At 42.4% G+C, this 24,053-nt stretch overlaps 1 protein-coding gene across 1 annotated transcript in view; it reads right to left on the bottom strand.

The window, feature by feature from the left end:
• slc9a7 (solute carrier family 9 member 7) overlaps positions 1-24,053 on the bottom strand; it is a 223,108-nt gene that overhangs the window by 42,462 nt on the left and 156,593 nt on the right. Inside the window, exons 7-10 of the mRNA XM_059963829.1 lie at positions 16,188-16,264; positions 9,396-9,508; positions 6,480-6,585; positions 5,160-5,301 (exon numbers count right to left, since the gene is read on the bottom strand). Of these exons, the coding sequence (XP_059819812.1) occupies positions 5,160-5,301; positions 6,480-6,585; positions 9,396-9,508; positions 16,188-16,264 (438 nt within the window). The remainder of the gene's footprint in view (positions 1-5,159; positions 5,302-6,479; positions 6,586-9,395; positions 9,509-16,187; positions 16,265-24,053) is intronic.

The following is a 24,053-nucleotide window of genomic DNA, read 5'->3' as shown; positions in this document are numbered from 1 at the left end:
CTCCCAGCTACTATCCATACTCTACAGAGATTGTCTGCCTGGCATCAACAGTTGCATAACCAGGACATATGATATGTACCAGCTGCTCATACGACCATCCACCTCCTGCTCCCATGGCTTCACATGACCTGATCAGGGTGGGGAGGGGAGGAAATAAGCAGGTACTACACTTTGACCAAGGGTGACCTGCAGGCTAGCGGAAGGAAGGAGCGCTATACACCTCCTTTGGTAGAGATGCATTTCCACCAGGTTGGGTTCTAGTTTCATAATGGCAAAAAAATGCACCATAATCTAGGACCAGTTCATTAGTAGTGTTTGGGGAAGCCTCTCCCTTGATAGTGAAAGCTATCTTGGGAGTAATGAATCCAACTTATTAAGGTGAACAGAAACAAGAAAAACACCTGCTTTGTTTTCCCTTTTACGAAAAATAGAATTGGTGTCACAGTGGCTGCTTCTTGTTTATCAAATAAATTCCAACCAAGTGCAGCACAGTGGCAGAGTGGAGATTCCCCCCACCCTGACTCAGTGTCAGACAACTGGGTTCAATTCTGACCTCAGATGCCACTCGTGTTGAGTTTGCACATTTCCACTGTGACAGCATGGTTTTCATTTGGGTTTTCCGGTTTCCTCCCAGTGTCCAATGACACGTAGGCTGGTAGGTTAACCGAGCTAGTATGTTGGTGAGTGGTAGAAGCTGGGGGGAAGAGAGGGGGAGGGAAGAAGTGTGATGAGAATTTTTAAAAAATAGATTAACATAGGATTAGGGTAAAAATAGGGGCTGACGCAGAATTGTTGGGCTGAAAACCCATTTCCATGCTATAGATCTCTATAACTTTATTTAAAAAAAAACTAGATAGAATTTGTGTTATGACCTGAATAACACAATTGCACTTGTTGACTTAAATTGGTAGGGAACAAGTTTCTGCTTAAGGTTGAAATATACTGATGAAAATTCCACCAAAACTGCTTGAACTTTGAAAAAAAAAAATGCCTTCCTCTTTGCTATGCACCCTGCTCAATCCTCAAATGATATTTGTGCTCACGAACACAGTGGAATGCAAAGCTTGCAAGATTTAGTATATTCAGGCTGCTAAAAAGGGAAACACAAGTGATTCTGCTGATACTGGAAATCCAGAGCAACATATCCAAAATGCTGGAGTAACTCTTTGGGTCAGGCGGCATCTATGAAGGGAAATAAATAGTCGATATTTCAGGTCCCAATGAAGGGTCTCAGCTTAAAATGTCGGCTCTTTATTCCTTTCCATAGATGCTGCCTGATCTTCTGAGTTCAAGCATTTTGCTTGTGTTACACTATTTTTAAAAAGGAAATTTGCTTTAAAAAACATCTCTCAATATGCAAGGATGTAACAAAATCTAGTTCGATTAAGCACATTTTCAGCTGTATTACTTACATGAAAAAAAAGACAAAATCAAAACATTTTCCACTCTTTATGAATAAACTTTCTTTAAAATAGTTTACACAAAAACAGTATACTTCCCTAGTTACACTGGAATATAGTCAGATCCTCAGCTCTTTTCAGGTGAAAGACAAAAAAAAAGTGAACCAATTGGTAACTGCGGCCGATATCAATCTCTCAATAAATTAGAACAAATTACCGGTTATTTTTCACATCACTGTTTCTGATCACAAATTAGTGGCCACGTTTCTTATATTAAAACAATAACTATGATTGGATAGCAGTTCACTGGGGGGGGTAAAACACTACGTTCCTCTTAAAAACAAGATAGTGCAGATGTTGGAAATCCATATTAACACACACAAAACGCTGAAGGAACTCAGCAGGTCGGGCAGTGTCTCTGGCGAGAAATAAAAGGTCAGCATTTTGGGCCAAGTCCTGATGGCAGGTGTCTGCCCAAAACGTCAACTATCTATTCCTCTCCATTTAGATACTGCCTGATCTTTTGAGTTCCCTAGCATTTTGTGCCAAGTTTCTCTTTCTATTACTCCAGGTTACATCTTATTGTTTGGCATTTCCTCCAAGACCATAAATAAGTTGAATTCGTGGGAACTTCCCATTGCGAAGTCAACAATACTCATTGCGAAACAATGTTACGTAATTCCACAATATTTTGTACTAGGTACGCTGATATTGGGGGAAATTTGTCTCTAGAGATCAGTACGAAAAATCCTACAACATTTGCGACTAGAAATAGCACAATTGTTCAGATGATATTTTAGATTTCCTATCCTATATGAGATCTCTTTTCCTTGTTCCATTGGGCACAGACCCAAAAGAGCTTTGACAATAGGTGGGAGGATGGTTGCTGAGTGTCTACTCAGGCACGAACAGGAAGAAAGAGATTACAATGAACATGTCATGAGCACCTTCTCACTACGTCAATCATAGACTGAAATCAATCAAAGCTGAGGCTTGATAAAGAACTGGTCAGGCTGCACTTGGGAGTATTGAGAGCAGTTTTGGCCCCTTATTTAAGAAAAGATGTGCTGGTGGGGAGAAGGACTAGAGGAGGTACATGAGAATGATCCTGGGAATGAAAGTGTTAATGTACGAGTAGCATTTGATGGCTCTGAAACTGTGCTCACTGGAGCTTTGAAGAATGAGTGGTGGTGGGGGGGGGGGGGGGGGGAATCTTCCTGAAACTTGTCAAATATTGAAAGATCTAGATAGAGTGGATGTGGAGAGGATGTTTCCTATGGTGGGGGAGTCCAAGACCTGAGGGCACATCCTCAGAATACAAGGACATCCCATTAGAACAGAGATGAAAAGGAATTTCTTAAGCCAGAGGATGGTGAATCTGTAGAGGCCAAATCATTGGGTATATTTAAAGGGGAGGTTAATAGGTTCTTTATTGGTAAGGGTGTCAAAAGTTATGGGAGAAGGCAAGAGAATAGGTTTGAGAGGGATAATAAATCAGCCATGACGGAATGATGGAACAGACTCAATGGGTTGAATGACCTCATTCTGCTCCCATGTCCTTTGGAGTGTCTTGTATTAAACCAGTGCTGAAGTTTAATAATCAGGCTGAGCACACATTGCATGTTAAACTCTACCAAACTGAGCCTAGAAACATATATCCTTGGAATGAAGCCAGTGTTGGTAAGGTTCCATTTGCTTTGCCCTCCCCGCTTGCCAGAAATAATTGCCCAATGGCAGCACGATAGCATAGCACTCTTATAATGCCAGTAACCCAGGTTCAATTCCTGCCACTGTCCGTAAACAGTTTGTGTGTTCTCCCTGTGACCATACTAGTTTCCACCAGGTGCTCCGGTTTCCTCCCACAGTCCAAACATGTACAATTGGTCACTTGGGTGCAACTGAGCTGTGCGGACTCACTGGGCTGGAAAGGGACCTAGTGTGTTGTATCTCCGAATAACTAAATAAGTCTGCCTGCAGAGCTGGCTGGTGGCAAGAATAAAGCAACCGGTTCTCACTGTTCTTCGAACAACCAGATTTACTCGCGGACACAAGAGATTCTGCTGATGCTGGAAATTCTGTGCGTCACACCAGATCCATTCCATTTCAGACCGGCTCTGGTAGGATTGGAATGTTTGACATGCGGAGTATTCGCCAAGCAATACAAGTTACAGAACGACACAACCATTTCCCTGAAGAGAAATTACTACAATCATTCACACTCAAGGACTGCTGCAGGTCTTGGCCTGAAGCATTCGCTGTTCATTACCCTCCAGAGATGCTGCCTGAGCTGATGAGTTCCTCCAGCATTTTTGTGCATGTTGCGTTGGATTTTCCAGCATCAGCAGGATCTCTTGTGTTTCAGAAGTGATTCAGTTATTCTCCCCCTCTCTTTTAATATCTTTGTATCCACAGGCACATTAATAAAACAGCACATTAAGTTTTCAAGAATGTACATTCATTGGAGCTTGGTTTCACCAATGAAAAGAAATAAATGTTTTTAATCTCATCAGCTTGTGCTTTTTCAACAGCTGTGCACCAGCTGACAGTAAGTCACAGTCCAACACTGACAGAGTCCCTGTCCCTGGCTTGGTGCTCACCCATTTCGTAACATGCACCAACAATGGGATCTCAAGAAGTCCCGAGCAGCTGTCCAAAGATTTTAACTGAGATTCTTCTAGTGAAACCAACGATAGCAGCAGCTCAGTTTGGAAGCACTGATCACGGGTTCAAGCCCCAGTCCTGGCATTTACATTCTCCAAGCATTTTATTAATTAAAAAAAAATTATTGGGATTCAGCTCAGAATAGGCCCTTCTGGCCCAGCAATACACCCCTGGTCCAATCCAAGCCTAATCACAGGACAGTTTACAATGACCAATTAACCTACCAACCAGTAGGTCTTTGTACCGTGGGAGGAAACAGGAGCACCCAGAGGAAACCCACACAGTTACAGGGAGGACGTACAAACTCCTTACAGACAGTGACAAGAAATGAACCCGGGTTGCCTGCAAAGCGTTGTGCTAACCACTATGCTACCGCGCTTCCTCTATTGCTCTTTATTGGCGGTTGGCAGACCAACTAAAAAGCTGCATTACCATCACCTACTGGGCTGGAGAGTGCGGAGGATTCAGGAGAGAGATCCACCACCCCCAAGATGAAATAACACTAATAGTAAGGATAATAATAATAATAAATATATAAACACCCAACACCATTGACTTTAGTTGTATTTAACAACCCACCGAGTTTCAAAAACTTAAATACTTGCTTACGCTTCTCTATTGCTTCTAGCCATACTCCACCAAACTATCAAAAGTATCAATATTTCTTCCCAGGGTCTGCTTACTCTCCCACTCGTATGCCCTACATACCAATAACACGCGAGACTGTTTCTGGAAGTTACAATCTCCAAGCTGATCTCTCAAGGCAGACCTGATGCATCTTTCAGGTGAGCACTGGACCCATTAAGACAGACACATGAATATGCAGAGAATGGAGAACTACAAAATGTGCGCAGGCAGAAACTATTAGTCTAATTAAGTATCATTAACTCAGAGCAACATGTGCTATTAAACTGAAGGCATGCCTACCCTTTGAGCGAGCTAATAGATCCCAGAAATCTACTTGAGAAAGAGCAGGCTTCCTCCTGTGTTTTGGATTCTATCAAAATTAGGTTTAAAAAAATTATGTTATCAGATTGTACAAAGGTACTCAAGAACCATATGACAAATGAAGTCTCTGTTGTCACCGTGAAAGGATATCAGAGCAGTAAGCACTCCCGTCACTGCCCCCATGGCAAAAGAGCCACTGAATATTCCAAGGAAGACTCCCACACACTTGAAGAAAGCAGCAGCATCAAAAGTGTGGCTGTTCTCACCTGCTGGCTGGTACGCCACAATGGACCTCAGTAAGACAAAAAAAATTGAGATCATTAAGTAAGCATGCTTTCAATCTACAAAATCAAAACTATACATTCAGTGGTCACTTTATTAGATATACCTTTACACCTGCTCATTAATCTAATCAGCCAATCATGGGGCAGCAACTCAATGCATAAAAGCATGCAGACGTGGTCAAGAGGTTCAGTTGTTGTTCCAGCTGAACATCAGAATGGGGAAGAGATGTGATCTAAGTGCCTTTGACCATGGAATGATTGCTGGTGCCAGATGGGGCATGGTTTTGCTTAACTCCCAAGAGTTTCATGCATGCACAAGTCTCTAGCATTTACAGAGAAAGGTACAAAAAACAAGTAACATTCAGTAAGTGGCAATGTTTCGTGGGTGAAAATGCCCCGTTAATGAGAGAGGTCAGAGGAGAATGGCCAGACTGGTTAGGGCTGACAGGAAGGCGACAATAACCACACGTTACATCAGTGGTGTGCAGAAGAGTGTCTCTGACTGCACAACACTTCAAGTACAGGAGGTACCTTATAAAGTGGCCACTGACTACATGCATTTTGTAAACATGAAATAAAGCAGAACGTGTTCAGTATTGGAAGAGGAACAGTTAACATTTCAGCTTCATGAATGTTCTGACAATCAATCTGGCAGGTGAACCTTTGTCTCTGTCCCTTTCTCAAACCAGCTGGATATTTGCAACTTTTTGTTTCAGGCCTGTATGATATACTCCCAATTGCTGACACTGAGAAACATTGGTCATTGCAAGAGCAGTAATTTGTTATTTAAAAAAGTGAGCTCCTTGTTCTTTCTTGACTTGAAGGCACATGATCAGAAATTACTTTATCATGGGTAATGATACCGATCCGGTGACTGACTTGACACTGTGGCTTCCAGCTGTTTGCTAGTAACTCACTAACAACACAGGCAACATATTAATAGCTACAAGCAAAGTACCAGTCAATAACTCATTGGTCCCCTGGGTACCAGCATCTGACTGACCCCACGGGAGCCAGCATTTCCCTGGTCGCTCACTGTTCCAGAAAGAAACAGGAGTCCTCTGGTATTTCACCTTTTCCACACAGACTAGTATTCCTTCTCTAATTCATGTGCACATTCAACGCATCACACAATCTGACACGGATCAGGCAACAACGGCAACACAGAGCAAAGGTCACCACTTACGACGAGAGCACAATAGCGACGGCATCATTCAACACGCTCTCTCCAAACAGCAGGGCATAAAGGTCTACGTCCACTTGAAGCTCATTGAATATGGCAAGGACAGTGACTGCAAAAAAAAACAGAACAAGGTGAACTGTTGCCTTCGTTCCAGTTCTGGAAGTTCTCTAAAATTTTTAGAAAATAAAGTGAAAAGCTGAATAGTAAACACCAAGAGGGAATTGAGGGAGATACTCTGTTGTTCTTTTGCTATTTCAGTGCTCTCTTGTCTGGCATTCTCTCCTCACCCTCTATTAACTTGGATGCTTTTTTGGCTGGCTTTCCCCTCCCCAATCCTCTATTAACTTCGATGCTCTCTCGGCAGGCTTTTTCTCCTCATCCACTATTAACCACGATGCTCTCGGCTGGCTTTTTCCCCTCATCCTGTGTTAACCTCGATGCTCTCTTGGCTGGCCTTTTCCCTTCATCCTCTATTAACCTCGATGCTCTCTCGGCTGGCTTTTTCCCCTCATCCTCTATTAACCTCGATGCTCTCTCAGCTGGCTTTTTCCCTTCATCCTCTCTTAACCTCGATGCTCTCTCAGCTGGCTTTTTCCCTTCATCCTCTCTTAACCTCGATGCTCTTGGCTGGCTTTTTCTTCTCATCCACTATTAACCTCGATGCTCTCTCAGCTGGCTTTTTCTCCCCTCATCCACTATTAACCTCGATGCTCTCTCGGCTGGCCTTTCCCCCTCATCCTCTACTAACTTTGATGCTTTCACATGTCAGCAGTTGTTTCCTCACTAACTCCATAGCCTGCTAACATTCTATCCCAGCATTACTCCCTGAGTTAACATTCCTATCGTTTATACAAAAATAACCCTCCCTTCTCTCTGCTTTTACCTCCAGCATTGTAAATCCTAAAGACTTCTGAACTAACTCGCACAAAATTCTGGAGGAACTCAGCAGGTCAGGCAGTATCAATGGAGGGGATTGAACAGTCAGCATTTTGGGCCAAGCACCTTCCTCATGGGCTGAGGATCCTGATCCTGAGTACTTATTAAGGGTGCCAGTCCAGAACATCAACTGCCTATTCATTTCTATAGATGCTGCCTGACCTGCAGAGTTCCTCCAGCGTTTTGTGTGTGACTCTAGAGTTCCAGCATATAACAGAACACTACAGCACAGGAACAGACTGCAGCCCACAATGTTGTACTGAACCAACTAAATTAATCATCAAACGGCCATCTAATCATGTACCGCAGAGAGCATTCTAACTGGCTGCATCACTATCTGGTGTAGGGTGGTTTGGCCACAGCACAGGATTGGAAAAGCTGCAGAGAGTTGTAAAATCAGTCAGTTCCATCATGGGCACTAGCCTCCGTAGTATCTAGGACATCTTCAAGGACCAATGCCCCAAAATGGCAGACGCAGACACACACACACACACACCCTCGGGATACAGAAGCCTGAAGGCACACACTCAGTTGTAATTCAGTTTAATTTCTCTTTCTATTCAGATGCAGTCTAACTGGAGTTTTATAAGGCTGCAACACAACTTCGTGACTTTTGAAATCAATGCCTCAACTAATAAAGGCAAGCATGCCATGTGCCTTCTTGACCACTGCATCAGCCTGTGGAGCCACTTTCAGGGAGCTATGAACTTGGATCCCCAAGATCTCTCTGCTCAGCAGCACTGTTAAGGATCTTATCCTTACAGTATCTTGAGTTTATGTCAAAGAACTCTTCCGCTTGTCTAATTAAACATCTTCAGTTATTTTACATAATTTCACTAGCAGATACATATTCAATTATCTTAATGCTAAGCTCTGGCATTCTTTCCTAAGCATCTCACCCTCTTTCAACTGACCATCTGGCCATCTGCCTTGGTATCTCATTCTGTTGCCTGGTGTCATTCCCTTCCCATCATTTACATATCAGGTTAAGAGGTCTAATGCAAATGTTGATGATTAAAGAAGCAATCAAAGCAAATTTAAATCAAATTTTTTATCTTGTTAACAGAGCAATCTCTACTATTTTTGATGGAGTGATTGCTCTTTAAGCAGTGATAAAGAGTAACAGATTGGAAGTACAAGTAATGAACTCATGCTTAATCTGGAGTTTGACCTCAGTTTGCAAGGATGAAAAGGGAACATTTTTGTTGCTGAATCAATGCACTGATGCCATTGGCCCAAAATGGAACATTTATTTATTTTGTTTTTTACTTGGACGTTTAGCACAATAACAGGTCCTTCTGGTCCAATGAACCCATGTCACCCAATTAGCCTACTAACTGGAGCACCCGGAGAAAACGCATGCGGTATAGGGAGAACTTCTGACAGGCAGTTGTGGGAATTGAGCCCTGGTCACATTATGCTAACTGTTTTTTTTACTGTGCCACCTAGTTTTGTTTCCAAGTTCTAATCTTCTTTCACCTGGTTCATCTCAGTCTCCTTATTCACAAGCATGCTCTCTTTCTTTCTCAGGTCAGTATCTACCACAAGCTCAATCTCTACAGTTGTGCTAACTTGCACTTTTCATCTTCCTTCCCACAGGCATTCCATTCCATTTTCACTGATTCCGGCTAGTCTCTGGTGCATCTGTCCAGACACTGTCAATTCTTGCATTCAACAAGTCTTCCTTTTTGCTCAAGTGAGGCTTCTCCTCTTCTCAGTACAACAGGGCCATTCCATCCCCTCCCCATAGTTCCCCTCCATCCCTCCCTGCACCACCCACCCCTCCCTCTCTCCCATACTTGTTCAAAGCCTTCTGAAGACAGAGTGATTTCTCTAAATGCAAACACTGTCTTCCCCACCCCCTCCATGCCAATCCCATCGACCTACAGCTTAACTAACCAGCTGAACTTTTCTGAATTGTGCATTTAATTCCACCTTCAATTTGTATTCATACCGTTAATAAAGTCTTGCACGGCTACATACCAGGATCAGTTGCAGAAATGATAGCACCAAAAAACAGGCAGTCAGTGTAATAAAACCCGTCTTTAAGCTGTCCCACTGCATACATCAGCTTCACAATGCCATACATGAAGTTTCTGTAAGTAGAACATTAATTTATTTTAAACTTTTTAAAAAAAACTACTACACAACATAGAACAGTACAACACAATACAGGTCCTTCAGTCTACAATAACATGCTGACCCTTCAACCTATTCCAAGGTCATTCTAGTCCAGTGATTCCCAACAGGGGCAGTTATTTGTCCTAAGGAGATGTTAGGGGAAATAGTTGTTTGGGGGGGAGGGGTGCAGTGGTAAGTGGCACCCTAACTTGAGGTACGAGACCTGACCGACTGTGCCAACTAACTGCCATCAACATCCGATAGGCATTCCCAGTTTGTATCAATTTTTAATTTTAATTTAACCCCCCTAATAATGGATAAATATGTACAGTGCAATCTCTACAAGTCTGAAGGTGGTGAAGCCTTGAATTCTAATCCTGCCAACTACAGAAAACTACAGAAAGTGCGTAAATACAATGTTAATACCTGGAGTACGGCTTTATTCCGTTCCCATCAAATCAGCGATGCACCATGTGTCTTATTTGTAAAACTGTACTGTCTAAGGAAGCCATGAAACCATCAAGATTGCAGGAACACTTCCATAAAAGACACCCTGAAGAGGCTATTTAAGGTATTACTCAGTTCCAGAAGATGAAAAAAGCATTTGAAAGGTGTTGCTCATTCGAGTCATTTGCCAAGCAAGCTAAAAATTACCTTGATAGAGGTCTTATGACATTTCCAAAACAATGGCAAAGTGTGGAAAATCTCATACAATTGGTGCAAGATTAATAACACCTGCTGTATCAGAAATGCTCATCACTGTTCTCAAAATGGATATCAGCATTTTAAAATCAATTCCTCTGAGTAATAACTCTATAGCTCATCGTATTGTTGAAATGAGTGAAGACACTGCGAATCAACTATGTACAGGGCTACAAAAAACAGAATTTGGGTTACAACTGGATGCCAACTGTACGAGACAATGAGGCATTAATAATGCCACATCTACGTTTTATCAAAAGTAGAAACGTTTATGAAAAGATTTTCTTTTGTAAAAAGTTAAAACGCAAGTATCAAATGGAGAATCTACGACAAGCTCAAAATATATTTTGAGGATAAAAGTATTCCAATTAGGAACATGATTTCTTATGCAACAGATGGAGCACCATATATGACACGTCGCCATGCTGGTTAAGTGGCATTTATGAAAAAAGAAATCCCAAGTCAGTTTGCAATCCATTGTGTAATTCATCGTCAACATCTCCCAGCCAAAAACCTCAGCCTATGACTCTTATCAGGCATGATTCTTGTAACACCTACTATGAACAAAATTAAAGCTCATCCATTAAATAGCAGAATACTTCGTCAGTTATGCCAAGATAATGATTAAGAGTTTGAACACTTGCTTCTTCACACTTATGTGTGTTGGCTGTCAAAAGGCTGCTGCTTAAAAAATTTCTTTAATCTTTTTTGATACTGGTTGAATTTTTGCTCAAAGTCAACAAAGAGCTTGGGAAACAAAATTGAACTTCTACGTGGAGATGTGGCATACCTCGCCGATCTGTATTGACAAAATGAACATTTTAAGTATGAAACTGCAGGATTAGAATTTCAATTTAATCCAGACAAAATGTGCAGTGTCCACTTTTACCAGAAAACTGGAAATATATAAGCAAAACACTGGGAAAAGAATGTTCTCACAGTTTCCCTGCACGGAAAGCATGGGACTCTCTTTCACAGACAGTGATTTGCAAGAGTACTGCTTACACCTGCAGTCACTGAAGAAAAATTTTCAGAATCAATTCAAGGATTTGAATGATCTGGAAATTCCACACTGGGTAATTAGCCCTTCTTTTTGCAAGGTGGAAGAGAACTTGCAGGAAGAAATTATCAAAATTCAGAACGATGAAGAAGCAAAAATGCTTTTCAAAAATGTTGGCTTTTGTACTTTGTGGCTACACTGTCATATGAAGCTTCATGGTCTTTGGAGAAGAGACAAACTGCTCTTCTTTGCATTTCCATCCTCCTACCTCGTTGAAAGAGGCTTCAGTGTAATTAACCACATACTCACACAAAAAAAAACAGCAACTGCTCGGACATTGTTACGCACGGGTACTTGAGGCTTTTGCTGTTCTGACTTGAGCCAGATATTTCAACTCTTGCTAAAAAGCAAAGATCACATTGATATTGAAGCTGCTGTACTACATGCATTTCTGTGTAAGCTAGGTGTAAAGACAAATAAAAAATTAAAGCAGAATTATTTTTCTCATGTTAGCATATGGTAGGCACATTTTTACATTATGAGGGCACCAGAAAGTATACTGTGCCTAACAGGAGTTTTGGCAAGTGTGAAGTTGCTTTGGGGGGAGGGGGTGGTGTTGGGCTAAAAAAGGTTAGGAAACAATAACCCAACCCTTCCCTCTCGCATGGCCCTCCCTATCGCTATTACCCATGCACCTATCTAAGAGTCTCATATATGACCCTAGTTGTGTTGACCCTACCACGACTCCTGGCAGCACATACCATGCACATAACACTCTGTAAAAAAAAATGTTTGTGACATCCCCAACACATACAAAACACTGCAGGAACTCAGCATGCCAGGCAGGTCTACGCAAAAGAGTAAAGAGTTGACGTTTCAGGCCGAGACCCTTCATCAGGACTGCTTTCTATAGATGCTGCCCGGCCCGCTGAGTTCCTCCAGCAGTGTATGTGCCTATCTGTCTGTGGATTTCCAGCATCTGCAGATTTTCCTGTTCCAAAGAAAAAATCTCTAATTTGGCCAACGCTTTCTCAGAAGACATGTGGGTGGAATTTCCAGAAATGTCCATCTAACCCTCATGAGGGCCCAACCTGGGTGTTTATGTGATCGGCCACATGTCTACGGAATGTGGTTGCATCAGGTCAAGGAAATGGCTACCTCTAAGCTCTAAACTGGAAAGGGGCAGTAAAGATTTGCAAGGATATTACCAGGTCTGAGTTAAAGCAGAAGTTGGATAGGCTGGGGCTCTATTTCCTGGAGAAAAAGAGGCTAAGAGTGAGAAAATTCTGAGGGGCACAGTGTCACAGTTTTTTCTCCCCCAGGGTAGGGAAGTCTAAAACTAGAGGGCAGCTTTAAGGTGAGAGGGAAAACATTTAAAAGTGACCCAAGGAGGCACCTTCCCCCTTCCCTTCACAGAGGGAGGAGGGTAGATGGACTGAGCTGCATTTACAATATATGAATACATCTGGCCAGGTGCATGGAAAGCAAAGGTTTAGGGCAGGGTTTCCCAACCTTTTTTTGTGCCATGGAAGCTTACCACTAACAGATGGGTCCCTGGACCCCAGCTTGGGAACTCCTGGGTTTAGAGGAATGTTGGTCAAACGCAGACAAATAGGACCAGTACACATAGACATGTTGTTCAGTGTGGCTGAGATGGGCCTACCAGCCTGCTGCCATGCAGTATAACCCTACGGCTCAGTAATCCGGTCAAGATGGCACCAAACCGTGGTCTCTGCCAAGGTTGTGGCTCAAATTTAGATTTTTAAATTTTGGTTGTTTCATTTAGATTCGTAGGGATGGTTTTGGGGACAGAGAAGGGAATTAAGGGTCAGAGAAGGCTTAGGGACCACAACCTCATCATAGGATTTGGAGACTTGCATCCCTCAATAACCCAGAGAGCTATTTTGGCTGGAGTGCTTTGACTCTTGGTAGGCTTTGACTCCCATGCCACACAGGTCAAAGGGTAGAGGCCAGACTTAGAGCGGTCCACTGGTCCTCCAGGTTCGGGGGTTCAGCTTAGGGCTAACAACACCAACTAGTCAAAAAAAATTGTTAGAGAAACAGAATGCTGCCCTAAATGCCAGTGGTGTAATAGGTAGTAACTAACTAGGGTTTAGGGACAGGGATATGGGGAGTTAGAGGTCAGGTTGGCAATGGAATGTGTAGCGATACCTTGTGGGCTGCCACCTGCACATCATTAGCTTGCGTTGGTTGTTAATGCAAATGAGGCATTTCACTGAATATTTTGATATTCATGTGATAAATTAATCAATCTGAATCTGAATTAAATTACTCAAGGAACTTGTGGATCACTCCAACTCCTGATAAATTGCAAAGCAGGTTTCAATTGAGTTGTTGAAGATCCATTTCAGAATGTACATTATAAGTTCAACTACATTAGAAATCAAAAAGATTAATAATAATTTCAAGTCAGTTCTGCAAATTAGAATAGCTGTAAAGTTCAAACTTCTTGCAGTAGTATTTGTGAGCTTTAAGCAGTATGTGTACATAGACTCACCATATTGGGGGAATATTTTGTAGCCACAGGAAAATGCACGTGATTCTTCCATGTAAAGATTCATTAAAAATACACACAGACGCAGCCCACATGAAGCTCTTTAAGGTCCACGTCAGCCTCCCTGCTGCCTTACCAAACTACACAGCTCCCTACAGCAAGACAATAGACAGTAGGTGCAGGAGCAGGCCATTCGGCCCTTCTAGCCAGCACCACCATTCACTGTGATCATGGCTGATCATGCACAATCAGTACCCCATTCCTGCCCTCTCCCCATATCCCTTGACCCCGCTATCTATAAGAGCTCTATCTAACTCTCTCTTGAATGCATCCAGAGACTTGGCCTCCACTGCCTTCTGGGGCAGAGCATTCCACATATCCACCACTCTCTGGGTGAAAAAGTTTTTCCGCATCTCTGTTCTAAATGGCCTACCCCTTATTCTTAAACTGTGGCCTCCAGTTACAGCTCCAATCCTTCAACAGAAATTAGCCCCAATTCTGAATTTTACACACAAGTCGTTGTCATCTCTTCCTAAAGCTCTATCAGGGCTCGAAAAGGTAAAGACTTTTAGCAGAATATTCCCCAAGTTTTCTGATTTAGAAAACAGAGCCCTGGTGTTTCACAGGACACCAATAATTCTGGTAGAATCTTTATAATAACTTGCTTACTGCCTTCTTTCATACTTCTAATTGTGGCTCAATTCTTCATTGCTAATAGATTTAATACATTTGAGATTAAAAGCATCATGTTTTATGCAAAAGAACAGATTCACCTGCATTGATAAAATTAAACTTTCATTTGTACATCTTAAATAGACATTCAGCAGTCTCAAGACAAACAGATACTAATACCAGGAGAAAATAGTGTGCATTATAAATTCAGTTAAAAGCTCTGGAGAAATTAAATTAATTAGAAAAACAGCTTAGTCTATACTGAAAGTCTGCACCTAATTCATTCTCCTCTCATCCCGAACATTTTAATGTACCTAGCAAAGGGCAAGAGTGAAAGGGCACTCCTTGAAGCAAACAGTGTCCATCTTATGGGAACGGAGATAAGAATACGTCAATGGCACTCACTGGGTCTGGAGTTACTGTTTAACCTGAAATGCAGTGCAATGCACTAACAAACCATCGCCACTATGCAGACATTTAGAAACAAAACATTGCAGGTACATTACAACCAAAACCCACTATGCACTGCTGGTGATGAACGTATGATGGGAGCAAGGCTCCTGACCACAGGAAAACGTTTTGCCACAGCAGAGGAACTAAATCTCACTGGACCTTGAGACATAGTCAGTGCAGAGTTTGGACAGAAAGCCCAAATTCCATTGGTGACTTTGTCATAGAATACTGAGGGCCTGGAACTAAGAAAGAATCCAGTCATTAACAGCAAGCGCTGCATTTTAAAGCTCGATGAATCAACGATACTGTAGGTTTAGTTCGTCTTTTGATGGGCATGGTGTATGTTTTTATTCAAATGGAAACAGTAGAACAAACACTCATGACAGAGGTTCCCAACCTTTTTTATGTCATTAACTGAGGGGGTCTGTGGACTCCAGGTTGGGAACCCCTGGCTAGAGGATGTTTCCAGGACAAGATCGCCCAAGTTATAGGGAGAGGTTGGCCAGGCGAAGTCTTTATTCCCTGAAATGTAGGAGAATAAGCAATGATGTTATCAAGGTTTAAAAAATCATGTTGCATTGAAAAGAAGGATGGTCATAATCTTTTCCCCAGGGTAAGGAAGTCCAAAACTAGGGGCAAGAGTGGGAATATACAACTAGGGGCAACTTGCTTTAAAAATGCAGAGGATGGTGAGCATCTGAAATGAGCTGCCAGAAGAAGCTGTTAAAAGTACCATTTAAGAAGCACTTGGAATCTGCACTTGGATAGGTAGGTGCAAGGGCAGTGTTTAGAGCAGGGATTCCCCACCTGGGATACACAGACACCTTGCTTAAACAGTATAGGTCCATGGCATTAAAAAAAAGTGGGGAACCCCTGGTTTAGAGGGATATGGGCCAAGCGCAAGAAACTGGGACGAGATGGCGGACAGGTTTGGCATCAGCCAAAGAGCCTGTATTTGTGCTGTACTGCTCATTGACACTGACTACGACTTAAACGGATGTTGTGGAGATTGGAGAACCTCAAAGGGTGGAAGAAATTGGAACTTCCTTCCACAAAAAGGGAAAAACTGCTGGATCAGTTGCAATCTGTGACTGACTCATAGACTAAAATGGGCGTATGAAGTTAAGTCCTAGGTCAGGCGCGATCTCACTGAACAGCTAGCTAGCCAGATCCTGGTGAAGTTACAGAGATTGTTATTAAATTTAATAATTCAAAACTAATCTCAATTCCAACTGGAGAGCTTCAGCAACCCCTGATTTAATAAGCATGATCGTTGGCCAAGTGAAGAGAAATGCATTTCAGAGATACTCACCCTATGACAAAACAGGACACCGCGGTTCCAATAAATGCGTATGCCAGGATAGAGCCCAGATTCCGGAAGAAGTGTCTCTGCAACATAGAAACTACACTGTAAAAGGCAGCCAGTCATACAAAAATCCAGAATATGACTCATTATGTCTGTTCTGGCACCAGGTTATCCAGGTTCCATCAACTTTATCCACCACCCTCATACAAAAAAAATAGAAGCAAAGTTCAAAGCTCAAATAAAAGCTCTAGAATCAGGTGGAATTAATAGGCTTTTCTTTCCCAATAGCTTTTGCAATTTAGATACAGAAGATAGAAGATCCAGACAACCGGGTTGAAGATTTATTTATCAGATGTGCATCAAAAGAGACAGTTAAATGCGCCAATCGTGTGAGCAAGCAACACGACCCAGGGATATGCTGAGGGCAGTGTGCAAGTGTTGCCACGCATTGGAGGATATCTAGTCACAAACAAGAGAAAATCTGCAGATGCTGGAAATCGAAGGGACACACACAAAACGCTGGAGGAATCAGAATCAGACTTTAATCGCCAAGTACCTGTGCACATACTCAGAAGGCCAGGCAGCATCTATGGAAAAGAGTACAGTCGACGTTTCAGGCCGAAACCCTTCAGCAGGGCGGTTATCTACTGTTGGACCTCTATTTAATTTCTGACCCTTGGGGTTCTGCCGTAAGTCAGGAATGATGAGCAGTCCTGATCCAAGAATTCAGTTTATTTTTAGAGTACAAAACAAACATACAAATACTAAACAAACTAAATAAAGAAATAAGAAAAGTGCTGGGAGGGGACAAAGGAATAAAGAAACTGCCAAGACGGCACCTCTGAAAAATCCATAAAAAGATAGACATTCTTTAGATAAAAATAAACTATTTAGTAGGCTACATAATTAAAACAATTATATCACATGGGTAATGTGCTAATACTTAGCCAATGAAAAATGAGAAAGGTGATGAACCGTTAGTTGCTATACCACTTTCTGCCGGTGCGAAAAATACCCAAGTTTATTTAAAAAGTATAAATCTTATAAAAAATATTTTTTTAAAAGTGGTTTCCAACACTACTTCCCTTCAACCATTCTACTCTTGAACCAACATGCACAACTCTCATCACTAACCCAGTTTTTTAAATTCTATTTGCATTATTTCTTGCATAATTCATGCTTAATTTCTGCTTTTCTTGTCAACGTGCCCCAATGCAATGAGCCAGCCACCCATATTACACCTGTGCACACATGTACTTGTGCAGATGACAACAAACTCAATGTTGACCAACTTGACTTAACAGCACTGGAAGAAATAAATCTTGCTTCCACAAAGGTACAGGAGGAAAACCTAAAAATTACTTTGTTAATCTAATATATTCCAGTCCACTTCATTAGAACTGTTTACAAACTATTTGTTAGCCCCATTTCCCAGTGCCTCCAAATAAGAAGGTTCAATCCACATTTCATGATTGTACACAGAGCACCAAGCATGACCCTGACAGAGATACCGCTGTGGTAGATGGACTTAAGATATCCCGCCCATGCTCTCTTCTCACTGCTGCCATCAGGAAGGAGGTACAGGAGCCTCAGGTCCCACACCACTAGAATCAGGAACAGTGATTACCCTTCAACCATCAGGCTCCTGAACCGGTGTGGATAACTTCAGTCACCTCAACATTGAAATGATTCCACACCCCAAGGATTCACTTTCAAGGACTCTACAACTCATGTTCTCAGTATTATTTTGTTATTTATTATTTCTATATTATAAATAATCTTCTTTTGCACAGTTGCTGTTTGTCTCTCATAATTTGCTTTGTGCTTTGTGGATAGCATTTCCTTGATTCTATTGCATTGTTCTACCATGAATGCATGAAATAAAATTAATCTCAAGGTAATATATAGTCACTTATATGTACTTTGAAAATAAATTTACTTTCAACTTTGAAAATATTCCCTGGCAACATTTCAACAGATCACTCCTCAAGTAAAGGAAACAGGAAAGCTTGGTAACACGCACAACACGCTGGAGGAACTCAGCAGGTCGGGCAGCATCCATGGAAATGAACCTACCCATAGTGCTTTCCCCTTACATTTCTTCTTCACCTTTGACTGTTTGTTTCCACAGATGCTGCCCGACCTGCTCAGTTCCTCCAGTGTGTTGTGCGTGTTGCTTTGACCCCAGCATCTGCAGAGTATTTTGTGTTTAGAAAAACTTGGTTATCTTTGCATTCCTGCATGTTGAGACCCAGCTGCAAGTGATGGCTGCATCTCCCACATTACACATAACAATATTTGAAAATCTGGAAAAACTAATCCACAGATGCTGGAAAATAAAAACAAGACACAAAAGAGTCCTTAAACATTTCCAACATATACGGAGAAAGCAATTTTCCAATTTTTTTTTAAAATAGCATTCTACAGGGTAGCCATCCCAGGGGCATTACCGGATTGCATTGAAAAAATAGCTTTATGAATTTCGGCTTCAGTAATTTGGGCATCATAAAAACAAGACATGTTGGAGACACCAAGCAGATCATGCGTAGAGAGCGGGGAAAAAAAATGTTCAGTTTTCACCCTTCTTCAGATGTCATAGGCTACGAAATGCTTTCCAACATTGTAGAGTTTGTATGTTATCCCCTTAACCACATAGGTTTCCACCAAGTGCTCTGGCTTCCTCCCACAGTCCAAAGATGGTAGGTTAATTGGACATTGTAAGTTGTCCTGTGATTAGGCGAGGATTAAATCCGGGGATTACTTGGCGGTGTGGCCTGAAAGGGTGGAAAGGCCTATTCCACGCTGTATCTCAATAAATAAATAAGAAACACAGAAGTGAAATCTACCGCTTTAAATGCAAGTCTTTGCTTCCCTCTTTTAGTGTTGTGTATCATGGGGCGTGCAATTTATGCATTTTACACGTACTTCAAACATTAATAGGCCATTGGATATTTCCTCGCAGACCAATAGTTTGCACCCAGTAGCACACTGGTTAGCGTAACACTACTGCAGTACTAGCAGCCCAGGTTCAAATCCGCCACTTTCTGAAAGGAATTTGTCTCCTCTGTGTGCTACCGTTTCCTCCCGTGTTCAAATGACATACGAGCTGGCAGGTTAGTAGGTTACAAGGGTGTAAATGAGCTGAAACCCTTCATCGGGACCTGTTATCAACTCTTCCATAGATGCTGCCTGGCCTGCTGAGTTCCTCCAGCACATTGCGTGTGTTACTTTGTAAGTGAGTCTAGTGCTCGTGGGGAACATGTCAATGATGGGGCAGGTGAAGATGAGTGAAGTTATCCTCTTTGGTTCAAGAGCCCAGTGGCTGAGGGGAAGTAACTGGGAATTTAAAGCTGAAAAACGTTGTCTGTAATTAGTTAAAAGAATCTGGAAAATTTAGTCCTTCATGTGACAGTTCAGCAATGCAATGCCAAGGTGGCTATACTGTCATTCCCAAGGGTATTCGAATGTCCAATCTAACCTGCAGTGCTACAACCCAAAGTCAAGGATACATCTGGATTAAAAGAAACTTAAAGATACAATTTCCCACAAGATTCAAAAATGCAGAAGCTTTCATTGTGATTCTTCAGCACACGAGTGTAAAGGAGAATGGAGTGATTGCTACTCCTATCCAATGCAGCATAAAAGATACACAAAAAGCGTAATACAATAAAATACAAATAAAAGCAAATATAAGAGGTCCTATAAAACACAATGCACAAGTAACTGTTACACATAGACTAAACGCTTGCACATAAAGTGATGCTGGATAATGTGTATGTAATGATGGGGGGGGGGGTGAGTTAATTGACGGAGTTGTTGATGACCCCAAGAACTTGAGGGACGTAACTGTCTCTCAATCTAGTGGTCCTGTCATGGATGCTATGTAGCATTTTCCCTGATGGGAGTGGGACGAACATTCCACGTGCAAGGTGGAAGGATTCCTTCACGATATTGCTGGCCTACCACCGTTGATGGTTGGTGGGTTGGTGCCGGTGGTGCATTGCACAGTTTAGAGTCCTCCGGTCAGCTGCTGTGCAGTTTCCCTACCACACAGTGACGCAACTTGGTAGGCTGCTCAAAAACAATGACGAGGTGATGAGGAGGCGTACAGGGGTGAGACAGATCTGTTGGCTGGGTGGTGTAGCAACACCAACTTTGCACTCAACATCAGTAAGACCAAGGAGTTGATTGTGGACTTCAGGAAGGCGAAGTCGGAGTAGAACACGACAGTCCTCATCGAGGGGTCAAGCAGCATCAACATCTCTGGGACCTAGGACCTACATATTGATGTAATTACAGAGAAGGAACCAAAAACTCCTGCAGGTTCTACAGATGTACCGTGGAGAGCTGAAAGCTGGTTGCATCACCATCTGGTATGAAGTGGCCACTGTACAGCATTGGAAAAAGCTGCAGAAAGCTGTAAACTTAGCCAGCTCCATCGTGGGCACTAGCCTCCCCAGAATGCAAGATACCCTCAAAAGGTGATGCCTCAAAAAGGTGGCATCCATCATTAAGGACCCCCGTCACCCAGTTCATCTCCTCTTCTCACTGCCACTATCAAGGAGGTGGTACAGGAGCCTGAAGACACACACTTAATGTTTCAGGAACATCTCCTACTCCTCTGCGACTATATTTCCGAATGAACATTGAACCCATGAACACTTCTTCTCTTCTTCCCCTCCTTTCTTTTGTGGCTATTTTTGCACTGCTCATTTAATTTTAATTTTTTTAGTATATATTTCTTATTGTAATTCATAGTTTTAAATTATGCATTGCAATGTAATGACACCACTAAACAACAAAGTTCACTATATACACCAGTGAAATTAAACAGGATTCTGATTTTGAACTGCTCATCTGTAGACAGTTGTGAGTATTGATCTGTACAGACTAGATTCAATATGAATAAAGTGAATTTTTGGTACTTTTCCCAAAGCAAGCTCCACTGCACGCTGGTTAAAACAAAGCATATTGCTGAACAAAAGTCAAATTTAGATGATAATACATTGGAGAATAATTAGGCCATTCAGCCCATTGCTGCTATTCAACCACAGCTGATTTATTATCCCTCTTGACTCCATTCTGCTGCCTTCTCTCTGTAACTTTTGGTGCCCTTACTAATCAAGAACTTATCAACCTCCGATTTAAATATACCCAACAGCTTGGCCTCCACAGCAATCTGTGACAATGGATTCCACAGCTTCACTACCCTCTGGCTGAAGAAATTCTTCCTCATTTAGGTTGTAAAGGGGTGTCCTATTCCGAGGCTGTGACCTCTGGTCCGAGACTCTTCCAGTACTGAAAACATTCGCTCCATGTTCACTCTATTTAGCCTTTCAATACTCTGAAGCTTTCAATGAGACCCTGCTCTCATTCTTCTGAACTCTAGTGAGTACAGGCACGGAGCCATCAAACGGTCCTCATAGGAGGTCACCCCTTTCATTGCCAGGATTATTTTCATAAATCTCCTCAAATTTCAAACTACATTTATTATCACTTCTTGGACGTTAGTGTTTCCATACCAGACTAATGCAACCAGTCAGTACACTCTCCACTGTACATAGGGCATTGTATGGAAGTTTGTCCAAGTTTAAGATGACGCGTTGAAACTCTGCAATCTCCTAAGAAAGTAGAGGCGCAGCCATGCATTTTTTGTAATAGTATTTATATGCTGGTCCCAGGACTGATCTCTGAACTGATAATGGCAAAGAATTTAAAGTGTATCAAACGCTGTTATTGCCAGTGACATGCATATCTCATGAACACAACAATGGGAAAGGGTGGGAAATGGAAGCTTCCCTGTGGGGAATCCCCTAAACTGAGCAGAATACTTGTTCTCTGTCGTTGGATAGTGACATTTATAAAACGTCATGTGGCGCTCTGTAAAGGATCACTGTCACCAAACATAGAAACATAGAAAATAGGTGCAAGAGTAGGCCATTCGGCCCTTTGAGCCTGCACCACCATTCAGTATGATCATGGCTGATCATCCAACTCAGAACCCTGTACCTGCTTTCTCTCCATACCCCCTGATCCCTTTAGCCACAAGGGCCATATCTAACTTCCTCTTAAATATAGCCAATGAACCGGCCTCAACTGTTTCCTGTGGCAGAGAATTCCACAGATTCACCACTCTGTGTGAAGGAATTTTTCCTCATCTCGTTCCTAAAAGGCTTCCCCTTTATCCTTAAACTGTGACCCCTCATTCTGGACTTCCCCAACATCGGAAACAATTTTCCTGCATCTAGCCTGCCCAATCCCTTTAGAATTTTATACATTTCAATAAGATCCCCCCCCCCAATCTTCTAAATTCCAGTGAGTATAAGCCTAGTCGATCCAGTCTTTCTTCATATGAAAGTCCTGCCATCCCAGGAATGAGAAACCAAAGTGAGAGGACAAAGCTGGTCAGTCAAGTTTTCAACTAAGTCAACTGTCCAGTGGCACTGTGGCTCAGTGGTCAGTGCTGCCGCCCTAGTTCTTCAGAGACCAGCGTCTCATCCCAATCTCTGGGTGCAGTCTGTGAAGAGTTTGCGTGAAATCTCCATGATCACTTCCGCTAAGAGGATCACAACTTTGTTGTAATGTTTAGAGGCTTGTGTGCTGCAATGACTCAGAGAGCTATGTTGGCTGGGGTCAGGGCCTTGTGCTTTGGCAATGAGTAGGCCCACCCATGCCAAATAGGCCGAAGGATAGAGGCTAAACAGGTCAAAGGGCAGAGGTCAGGTGAAGAGTAGTCCACTAGTCCTCTGAGTTTCGGGGTTCAGCTCAGGGCTAACAACTCTGACTGGAAACAGCAGTGAAGGTTCCTTCTATGTGGCCAAGGACAGACAGAAAGATGGAGGACCTTCTCTGCTGCCCTAAACACCAGCAGAGTAATTAATTAATAATAATCTCCATGACCACTTGGCTTTCTGCCACATCCCAAAGATATGCTAGTAGGTAAACTTAGAGTGAAGATGAAGAGCCTGTTACCAAAACAGAGGAGGTTGATGAGAATGACCCCAGGAATAAAAGGGTGAACTTTCCAGAAGTGTTTGATGCTCTGGGCCTGTATTCACTGGAATTTAGTAGAATGAAGGGGGATCTCATTGAAACCCATCGAATATTGAAAAGCCAAGATACAGTGTACATAGAGAGGATTTTTCCTAGGGTGGGAGAAATTACCAAAGGACGCAGTCTCAGAACAGAAGGAATTTCAGCCATAGGGTGAGGAATCTGTGGAATTCATTGCAACACACAAAAAAAGCTGAAAAAACTCAGCAGGTCAGGCAGCATCCATGAAAATGAATAAATAGTCGATGCTTCGGGCCGAGACCCTTCTCCAGGACCAGAAAGGAAGGGGTAAGATGCCACAATAAAGATATGGGGAGAGGGGAAGGAGGACAGCTAGGTGATAGGTGAAGCCAGATTGGACAGGTGAGAAGAGGTAAGAGACCAGAATAGGGAATAGAAGAGGGGAGGGGGAGGGAATTTTGTTCACTGGAAGGAGAATTCGATATTCATGCCAACATGTTGTAGGATACCCAGACGGAATACAAGATGTTGCTCCTCCACCCTGAGGGTGGCCTTATCTTGGCACAAGAGGAAGCCATGGAATGATGTGTTCGAAGGGAATAACCATACAACAATCACAGCACGGAAACAGGCCATCTCGGCCCTCCTAGTCCGTGCCGAACTTTTAATCTCACCTAGTCCCACCTACCCGCACTCAGCCCATAACCCTCCACTCCTTTCCTGTCCATATACCTATCCAATTATACCTTAAATGACACAACTGAACTGGTCTCTACTACTTCTACAGGAAGCTCATTCCACACAGCTATCACTCTCTGAGTAAAGAAATACCCCCTCGTGTTTCCCTTAAACTTCTGC

The sequence above is a fragment of the Hypanus sabinus genome, chromosome 3, assembly GCF_030144855.1.
Source record: "Hypanus sabinus isolate sHypSab1 chromosome 3, sHypSab1.hap1, whole genome shotgun sequence".
In the NCBI taxonomy this organism is placed as follows: Eukaryota; Metazoa; Chordata; class Chondrichthyes; order Myliobatiformes; family Dasyatidae; genus Hypanus; species Hypanus sabinus.
Note: the sequence above shows the minus strand (reverse complement) of the source record. Positions and strands in the feature narration are given on the sequence as shown.